Source organism: Typopeltis vanoorti, chromosome 8 (genome assembly GCF_054136105.1).
Source record: "Typopeltis vanoorti isolate ZY-2024b chromosome 8, IOZ_Tvanoo_1.0, whole genome shotgun sequence".
NCBI lineage: Eukaryota > Metazoa > Arthropoda > Arachnida > Uropygi > Thelyphonidae > Typopeltis > Typopeltis vanoorti.
In genome coordinates this window covers 7,204,594-7,215,032 of record NC_143556.1, presented here as the reverse complement: position 1 = coordinate 7,215,032, position 10,439 = coordinate 7,204,594, and the positions used below count along the sequence as shown (strand labels likewise).

The 10,439-nt window shown below is 37.4% G+C and overlaps 1 protein-coding gene across 2 annotated transcripts in view; it reads right to left on the bottom strand.

Annotated features, from left to right (window-relative positions):
* Window positions 1-483: 483 nt before the first annotated feature.
* LOC150103705 (nose resistant to fluoxetine protein 6-like) overlaps window positions 484-10,439 on the bottom strand; it is a 206,824-nt gene continuing 196,868 nt past the window's right edge. For both annotated transcript variants that reach the window (XM_090396506.1, XM_090396507.1), the window contains one exon: window positions 484-1,998. In XM_090396506.1, the coding sequence (XP_090252632.1) occupies window positions 1,885-1,998 (114 nt within the window). In that variant the 3' untranslated portion in view covers window positions 484-1,884. The remainder of the gene's footprint in view (window positions 1,999-10,439) is intronic.

The following is a 10,439-nucleotide window of genomic DNA, read 5'->3' as shown; positions in this document are numbered from 1 at the left end:
CTCATATTCAATGTAAAGTCAAGCGCATACTATCGCTGCACGACACTATGACTGTGCTATTAAAGCCATAATAGCACAATCCACATGCAAAATGAGGAGCGTCTGATTTTCAAACATGTTTGAACTTGTTGCACCATTTAAAACCATTCCAGGCTCATATTAATTTTGATAATTTTTCATGGAACACTTATTTACTTTCCGTGGAACACAATCTGGGAAACCCTGAAGTAGAGGATGGGTAATTAGGTCCTGGCATGAATGAATATGGATATAATGTTCAGTACTAGCAGCTTGCATCTCATTTTATTTGCCCATTAAATCTTCTCTCCACATATTTTAAGTAAAGTATGATGACAGATGCAGCAAGGAGTGAGCCGGCTGCATTAATTAGTCTTAAGTCCCTCATTGTGGAGTAGTAACTCAACCCATCATAGGATGGATGGATGAGTAGAATAGGATAGGATGATGACAAAGGATCTGCTGTTTCATTTGATGTTTTAATTGCCTTGATTTATTCAAACAATAAAAGTAGAGTCACTTCTACAAGTATACAAAATGATTTATGATTTTATTAAGATTTATTGCAATTTAGAATTATAAACTACTATAAAAAACAATTTGCAGGTTAATATCATTCATGTAGATCTACATATTCATACACTATCTGATCAAAAATATCAAGATACCCCTTCATAGTAGTGGATATGGCTATATCAACAATGGTTCGTTCAGGTATATAGAGGGAAACATACAGTCTTGAAATCTTCATAGACAAATATTAACAATAAAATGGGAAGTACGGAAAAGTTGGTATATTCAACAACTTTTGCAACAACTCAGCTTGTCCTGATCTGCAAGTGATGCAGTTGTAAAGTGGAAATACTTAGGAGCAACAACAGCACAATCGAGACCTGGTAGATCACACAAAATCACAGTGGGACTGCGGAGTGCCAAAGCATGTAGCTCAAAATAATCACTGCTCTCTCAGTTGAAACACTTACTACTGAGTTCCAGAATACCTCTTCAAGCAAAGCTAGCACCACAAACTCTAACAACTTTAGCTCTGACAACTGTTTGTCAGAGCTAAAGAAAATGGATTTCTGTGGCTGTGCAGACACAAGCCTAACCTCAGCAAGGGGTGGGTTGAGTGATGTAAAGTTCATCACCACTGAACACTGTGAGCAGTGGAAACACACTCTCTATAGTGAAGAACAGCTTCACCATTTGACAGGCTGGTGCATGAGTGTGTTTGGCAGATGCAAGGAGAATGTGCTACCTGCCCAAATGTGTTATGCCAACTGCGAAGTTTGGTAGAGCAGGCATGATGGTCCCAGCTGTTTTTCATGGTTTCAAAAACAATGACCTCCCCCCTCACTCCAGTTCCAGTGACTGGGAATCTTAACATTGCAGCCTATAATGACATTCTGTACAATTTCATAATTCCAACTTTTGCACAATAGTTTAGTGAAGGCTCTTATCTGTATCAACACAATAACACACCCATCTACAAAATGAAGTCAGTGCAAGAATGGTTAGATGAGATGGGTGTTAAAGAATTTGACTAGCCTGCATGAATTCCTGATCTCAACTACATCAAACACATGGGATGAATTGGAACACTGACTGCAAGCCAAGCTGAATCACCTGACATGAGTGTCTGACCTCACTAATGCTCTTTGGGAAGAATAGAAAGGAATTACTGCAGCAACTTACCAAAATCAAGTGAAAAGCCATTCCAAAAGATTGAAGGCTGTTATAATCAGCAAAGGGTGGTCACTGCATGGGGAGGTGTCCAAATATATTTGACCGGATAGTGTATTTTACATTTCCTTTGTTCAATAAATTCCTGTTACTTATGGCATTAGCAGGATGAACACATTCACTTCATGATCTTTTTAATAACATTTTTTCTATGGCAACAAAAGGAGCCTCAAGAAGAACAGATACACAGAGAGCAGCTGCATAAGCATAAATAAGAAATGCCAAAAAGTAAGAGACCTAAAGAAAGATAATCTTATTATTTTAGTTGTTATCAAAATAGAATAAATGAAGAATTGCAATATATACTAAGCACAATTTAAACTATTAACAGTTTAAACATAATGATTTTTGCAACATAATAATTGGTTCAATAAAAGCAACTTTATAAAATCATAGTAGATGTGCATAAAAAAATAAAGAGTCTGCAATGTATCTGTAGCCATATTGTATCAAAAAAAATATTTGGTGCAAAACTGTTATTATTGTACCATAAATGTAAATGAAGAATGCCAAAAGAAGTGCTGCATGCCTAAGCTTTTTATGCCTATATATCAAGAACAGCAGCCATATGTCTATTTTGTATGAGGCATGATGTTACAGCATCTACTTCCGGTGCTGTAACAGTGAACTGGTATCTGTCATTTCCTTAGTTTCCTCTAAGCTTATGAAAATGGAAGTACCAGTCGGTAACATCATTTCAAAGACCAACTACAAACTCACCAATCTATAAGAGTATTACTATATGTTCCCTATGGTCCTTTCAGCTATAACAAAAAAATATATATATATATCAATATATCAACAGTTTTTTTTTCCCCCCACTGTTCAGCCTTTGTCTGCATATGCTACAAATGTACTACAGGTCAATCTTAATGAGTAGGCCTGATATAAAAAAAAAAAAAAAATGCGTTCTCATCAAAGACTCTCATCAAATTCTTTGTAATGAAAAATAGCACTGCTATAATATCCACTTTAGTAGTCATGAAGTAGTACACAAGTGCAGTACAAATAATATTACAAGAGTGTACACATCATCAAAGAGGACTAGACCCGGGGTCGGCAACCTTTTGAGTCGGAAGAGTCAAATATTACAATTTACAAAATTTCAAAGTTTTTAAAGAGCCACAAAATTTTAAAAAGTTTTTAAAGAGCCACAAGATCTTCTTGTCTTCAAGGCATTTTTGCACGGCATTCGCTATATCTTCCCCTCTAGTTTGTCCCGAGAGCGGTAGCAATCCTAGAAGTTCTTCTTTTGGACCTTGGGAAGACATATACCTGACAAAAAGGGCAACTTGTGCCGTGTCTTTTATGTCGCAAGACTCATCTATAGCAAGTGATAAGGCAGAAGAAGGTTGAATATCTTCCACCTGCAAATATGTTACATTTGAAGACATTTTAGATATTCTATCTTGTACTGTTTTAGCAGATACGAGAAGCTGGGCATAATGAAATATAATTTATCAAAAAACATTTTACGATATTTCCCAATTAAAAATTTCCCAATGGTATAACATCTTCCATATATCATTTATGCTGATACTAATGATTTTTGGACCAACTAAGTTGAACAAAGCCACAAATCCCACTGATTTCTAAAACTCCTTCATTGGTGCTCACTGTAACAGCTTACCCCCAATCTCCTTTCTTTCCCACAGTTTCTTAAATCATTATCAATTTCCTGATATGTATCCTCAAGGTGTATACAGATTACTATGGCAGAACTACATGATTAATTTTACATTATTATTGATCTCCTATCAACAATTTTCCTCCAAATCAATCAATTACTTGTTAGCACTCCAATATTGTCATATCTAACATTTCATGCTTCTAAGGCACTTCAGACAGAATCAATCCACCTGGACCTTCATTTTCTTCTGGATCTCATTCCTGCCATCTTGGCATCAAACATCTGTTTTCCTGACCTTTCTTCATCCATTCTATTTAAATGCCCATAACACCATAGGTTAGCTCTTTTTTTTTTTTATAAAATAGTTTGTTTGGTGTTGTTAATATCATTAAAAATAAGGCATGAATAACCTTCAACACCTAAGCTTATCTGTTAGACTTAGGTTAGCTCTGCTGACACATTCTTGAAGGTTAATAATGTCAAGTTCCTTTCTAATATCTATTTTTAATATGATTCAGCCATTGATGTCATTGGTTCATTCCCCTAATTTTTCACAGACCCCTCATATCTGTGGTCTTTAGTCTTTGATCAACAAGAGGCCATCCCTGGAAGTTACGAAAGGAAACTGCGAGCAAGAGGGTGAGGAGTGGTTTCTTTGCATGGAGAGTGGTTGAACCATGGAATACATTGCCTGATGGAGTGGTGAGAGAGCAAGAATGGTCAATGAGTTCAAGGAGTGGTATGATAGACTCTGTGTTTCTTGGGGGGAGGGGACCTCCCCTTGACGAGTCTAGATAGGCTTTGTGTTTCTTAGGAAGGACCTAACCACGATGAGTCATTTGACTCCATGGAGGCCTGAATAATAATAATAATAATTTCTTTTTCCAGAACATTTTACCACCTTCCTAATATTTATTTTTCATACTCTTACCAAAATCTCCCCAAGACATTTGTTTCACTACTTTTGCACAAAGGTTAGCTCTCTTACATTTTTTTTTTCTGTATTTAGGGCATCTGCTGACTTATTTGCTAAGAACATTTGGTATGCTGTCTTATTTTCCAAGACTGCTTCTTTAGCTTCTTGTGTCCACCATGGTGTTCTTATTTTTCCATACTTGCAGATAACTTCACCACATACCTCCCTAGATGAATTAATCAATCTTTTCAGTTTGCTGCTGAGACTCCAAGGTTTGGTTCTTGTTTTTAGTTTGTTTCATTTTTATTTGATAATGTTGGCTATAGTTGAGTCTACAATTTACCTGTAAAAGCTGCTGAACTTTAATTGTTTTTAAAACTTTCTTACATACTGTTCCTTTCAATATGATATACATTTTTATTCTGTTTAGTACTAAGTAATGGTCACTTCCAGTTTTAAATCCTCTGTACACTCTTGTATCCTGAACCAGCATCATGATATCACTATCAACGATGACGTAGTCAATGAGGCTTTTCCTATTTCCTGTGTCTTTTCTCCATGTGAACGTATGAATATCTTTATGTTGAATCATGGTGTTAGTAATGATTAGTCTGTGTTAGCAGAGATTAGTACTGAGCAGAAGTCCAGTAAATACTGACCATTATTATTAGCTTTGCCCTTTCCTCCAAATTTTCCCAAAATGTTCCTATATGCCTGGTGGGATTCATTTCCTACTCTACTGTTCAGATCTCCAACAAGGACCACTTTTTTTCATTTTCTTTATGTCAGTTGCCTGTTCTAATGACTCAAAAAATTCCTCCACTTCTTCCTTAGGTGAACCTTTTATGTTCACCTAAGGCACAAATAAGTTTCATTGTCCATTTCTGCATTTTAAAGTTTGCCCACATAATTTTACTTGAAACTTCCTTACAATCAATTAGTTTCTTAAATCATACTACAAGAAATATGACTATCCGATTTTCAGTGGGGCTAATCCTGTCTTGACTCTCATACTACCTTTGGATAGGTGAGCAATGAACATACTACCTTTGTTCATTGGACACCTATTCTTATAACTGACATCCACAGCCAGCCATCTAATTCATGTTTTTTTTTACTGCCTGGATATGCTATCTATACTGTTATTCCATGCTTGGACATTTTCCATTCAGCAGCAAATTTATACCATTATGCCCCCCCACCCCCTCTCAAATTTATCTCATGCATCCATATCCCCAAGATCTATCTTCCTTTTTTTTTTTTAGTTGACACAAATAAAAATAAGGTGATATGACAGAGACTTTTAAGCTGGTGAGTAGGATTTCATCATGTTAATGCTTAGAAGATTATATATAACGTACAGAGTGAGAAGGGGAAGAGCAACACATATCCCTGAAAGTTCTGTAAAGCATAATGAACAACCTAATAAGGAATATATTTTTTGCATGGAGAGTGATGGATGAGGCAATACATAACAAAAACATGCAATGAATGCTAAGAGTATGAATGAGCTTAATGCTTGATATGTAGAATATCTGTATTTTTTTAATGCGAATTCCACTCACAAAGGTTGTAAACCTACAATCCATTAGTACCATAGATGAGCTATGAATTTTTTTTACTATTTTTATTAATTATATATATATGGAGTATGGACTATTCCCTCAGCCATATGGCTGGTGGGGAAACTAATATGCTACTATACAGGGAGATGATTATGAGCAAACTGGTTTCCTGTTGCCTTCCTTGCTGTAGTATATTTTATGACTGTAGCCATGTGTGTTCACAAGACTGGTTTTCCTGTTTTGAGGGATCAAAAACCCAAGTTACTTGGGGGAAAAAAACCTCCACTTCCATATGAGACCGATCAACTCACCTATAGTCGAAAGAGACCAGAAAAAGGAATCGAACACAGGTTCATGACATAACACAGACTTGGGATTTGCACTTTCTGCATGTTGGTTGAGGATCACATACACTAATCACTCAGCCGAAGAAAATGACAAATGATCAGAAATCCCACATTTCAGAATTATATATATACTGCTTGGAAACAAGTCAATGGACACCCCACGGGATAGGTGCATTGTGCCAGGTAATGAGTTGCATTTGTAGCTGGTATAAATATAAATTGTAGGAATATGATGCTCCCAAGTCAGTTCAACTGTGTCTGGGTGAAAATTGCTGTGAGGAGGGAACTAATAGAGTTTGAAAGAGGTGCAAAATGCCATGTTGCAGGCCATTTGTTCTATAAATTGTTGATAAATTGGACCATCCCATGTCAACAATCAGTGATACCATACCTTACTGAGAGGGAAGTGCAGGGAGTCAACTGCAAGTGCTACCTGCAGTGGATGACCCACCACAATCACCGAATGTGACTGTAGGGTACTATGAAGTATAACATGTAAAAAATGCCACTTGTCAGTCAATTGAATGCAGGCATTGAAGGTAACATGAACCTGCACAAAACATTCAGAACCGAGGCTCACAAGATGGTTTCATTGGTAGGACTGCAATATATACCATATACCACACATTACCCGAACTAACATGCAGCATTGTTTTTAATGGTGCAAAGTGCATGTACAGTGGGAGGCGGAAGTTTGGAAAGCTGTATTATGAAGTGATATATGAAGTGATAATAGAGCTGATGGATGGGTGTGAGGTGGTGGGTGCAGAGTTCCAGGCATTGATTGAAACACGAATCTGCACAAAAACATTCAGAACTGAGGCTCACAACATGGGTTTCAGTGGTAGGACTGCAATATGCAAGCCTCACATTACATAAACCAACATGTGGCATCATCTTCAGTGGTGCAAGCACACTGGGATGTGGAAGTTTGGAATGCTGTGTTATGGAGCAATGAATCACACTACACCCTCTATCAAGCAGATGAACAGGTGTGTGTGTGTGTGTGTGTCTGTGTGCGTGTGGCAGATGCCCGGTGAATGTCTCTTACCAGAGTGCATAATCCCCAACTATGAAATTTGGAGGTGACAGTGTGATGGTATGTTCCTGGTTTGACCTCAGTTTGTGGTGCCATGAACATTGAACTCTGAGAGGTATCTGAACATTCTGGACAACGCAGTGCCTTCTACTTTGTGGCATTTCTATGAAACTAACCATTGTCTCTTTCAACAAGACAATGCACTATGTCATAAAGTTACTTCTGTAACTGAGTTGTTTGTTTATATGAACATCACCACACTTAAATGGCCTCAACAGAGCCCTGATCTCAACCCTATTGGACATCTGATTGGACTTGACCCTGAGGTCAAGGGATGTCTATCCCACAACAGTCCAGGACCTCATTACATGCCTACAGGAAGATTGATCCAAATTCCCATCGATCACTAGCATAAGCTTGTGGAAAGTATGCCCCGTAAAATTGCTTCAGTCATTGCAGCAAAAGAAGGTGCTACATATTATTAAGGTAGGCATCATGGCTGTTTATTGCTCACACCATAGTGTCCATTGAGTTCCTTCCAAGCATTGTATTCAGGATGTGCTAGGTGTGTGGTGCACACCCATAGAATAGCAATATCACTGATATTATATTTTTGCATTTGTTACTGCTAAAGACTCCCCTAATTGTTATCTGGCTTCGCTTGATTCCTAAAATTAAACACAACATACTAATGCTTCATGAAGAGGACACTTTTTGACACGCAAACATTGTATCACATTCTTGTCAATAGCGCAGGTGTGTGGTTAAAATTACGGACACCTTTAAGCCCTTAGAACAGACATACAGATTGTGCAGCAGGATATTCTTACATTCTAGTGGTTTTAAACCACTTAAAACCACAACCTGCCTTGTCTTCTGCATTTGAAGATGCAGAAGACAAGTGATGTCCTTCTAGAAGGGTTCATAAGTCCTGGAGATGCATGGCAAAAAACTCCTCCGACAGCAAAGTTCCAGTGCGCATTGATCTAAAAGGGAGAGTGATCCACAAAGTGAGTAAAGTCCAACCAGGGTTTGCACGTGGTGACGAAGTGTGACTATATGCTGCATCAAAATGATAATGTAAAACTTTGCTATATCTAAAATATGTTAAATGTTGAAGAGGAAGCAGCTAAGACCTTTCATTAGCAAAGGAAGTGGAGACTATTTGTCGGTATTGAAACTTATAGAGACCTTGGACTGGTAGTCCGAAGACCCATTCATGTGATCTTCACATTGTGCATATATGTGTCACTTTAGCGATCTCTCCAGAGATACATGTTCAGATAATTAATAGTATATGCTTATATCTATAATATTCTTAGAAAATAGCAATCTTGTCCTGTTTGAAATTGTCATGTATTACCATGTAGAGAATTTAAATTTTGAAATAACAATTAACTGATTGAATGATTTATGTTCTATGTATCCTAATCTTGTTAAAATTAAGCTTTTTGTTTCTTGTTAAATCCTGGTCACTGAACTGCGTTTGAGAACGACACTGCCACTCACCAACACACGAACTGTGATAAAAGGGGAAGAGTATCTAAATAAATTTAGTAAGGCTAGGAGAGGGCACGACTGCAAAATCCCTGAATCCATACACCGTTCTACCTGACTTGCAAGTAAGATAAACGTCGGATTCAGGAAGGGCTCACGACATTAAAGGGGTGACTCTAATTGGCGCAGAACAAAGAAATTTGTCAGAGTCCATAATCCAAGGGAGCTTTAGATCATAGGTCACAGGAAAGCATGCTAATAGGCTATATACAAGACTCAGAACAAATATTCTGCGAAGTGCCGTTGTAACAGTCTGTATGCACAGTACACTCAGGCAATGCATTCCATTCACCAACCACTCTCCATGCAAAGAACCTACTTACCCCCCCATACTGTTGCCCGCAATAGCCTCTTGTACTATCCCCCCCCTCCCATTCTATGAAAAATCCATGTCAGCCTGATAACAATCCCTGACAGGCTTATGTCTCAATCATGTTTCTCCCTCCTAGTCACAAGGCTTTGCAACTTACATTTTCTCAATCTGTTCTCATACTTCGCATTTCAAAGACCACTGACCACCTTTGTGAATCTTCTCTGGACTCTTTCCAACATATCCTCATCACCATGAAAACCCGGTAGCAACCAAGTAATCAAATTACACAAATGTAATTTGAGTACCAGCTCAGAAAAGCTCTCACAGGATGGAAAGAAAGCATAATGGTTCTATAGTACAAAGGTGGTGGAAAAACTGATCTGTCTAACTATCAACTTATCAGTATCTCTGGAGTGGCAGTGAACATTTTAGAGAAGTTGGTAAGAACTCACATATAGAAAAGGTTTGAATGACAAGCTACTTTGAAAGGAACAACATGAGTTTACTAAAGGGAGAATCATGTCTGAGCAATTTGCACATATTTTATAATAATTGTACAGATGACTTGGATAAAGGGAATGAATACACAATGATATCATTTGACTTTTCTAAGGCATTTCATATGACTTCTGATTACTTCAACCTTGGTATCTCTCCAAGGTCTAGCTCCCACTAATCAGACCTCAATAAAGGTCGAAACCAGTCTGGGTAGTGGCCCTTCCCATTATGCATAGCAGTTTACACATCCAAAAGGGGTATGTGCTATGCATTATGGGATGCATACAAAGGCAAGTGATGTGAAGTCATTAGCCTCTATATACAAATAGCTCAGATGTGAATATATTTTGCATTCCTTGGGTAAAGAAATAAAACCAAGCATATAATTTCTCAGCATCTTTAATATATATATATATATAATATAAAAATACACTTAATAATATATATCATCATCATCAAATTCCTGACATGTATCCTCAAGGGGTGTACAGGATATGATAGTACTACATGAAAATTTTACATCCTTACTAACTTCCTATCTATAATTTTCCTCCAAATCAGTCTGTTACTTGTCAAGACTCCAGCATTATCAGATCTTATATTTCTATCATCTAAGGCACTTTGTACCACATCAATCCACCTATATCTTGGTCTTCCTCTGGGTTGTTTTCATGCCAACCTGGAAGAGAACACTTGTTTTGCTAATCTTTCCTTGCACATTCTGTTTAAGTGACCATACCTGAGATTAGCTCTGCTAATGCATTCCTGGATGCTGGCAATGTCAAGTTCTTTCTATATATATATATATATTCA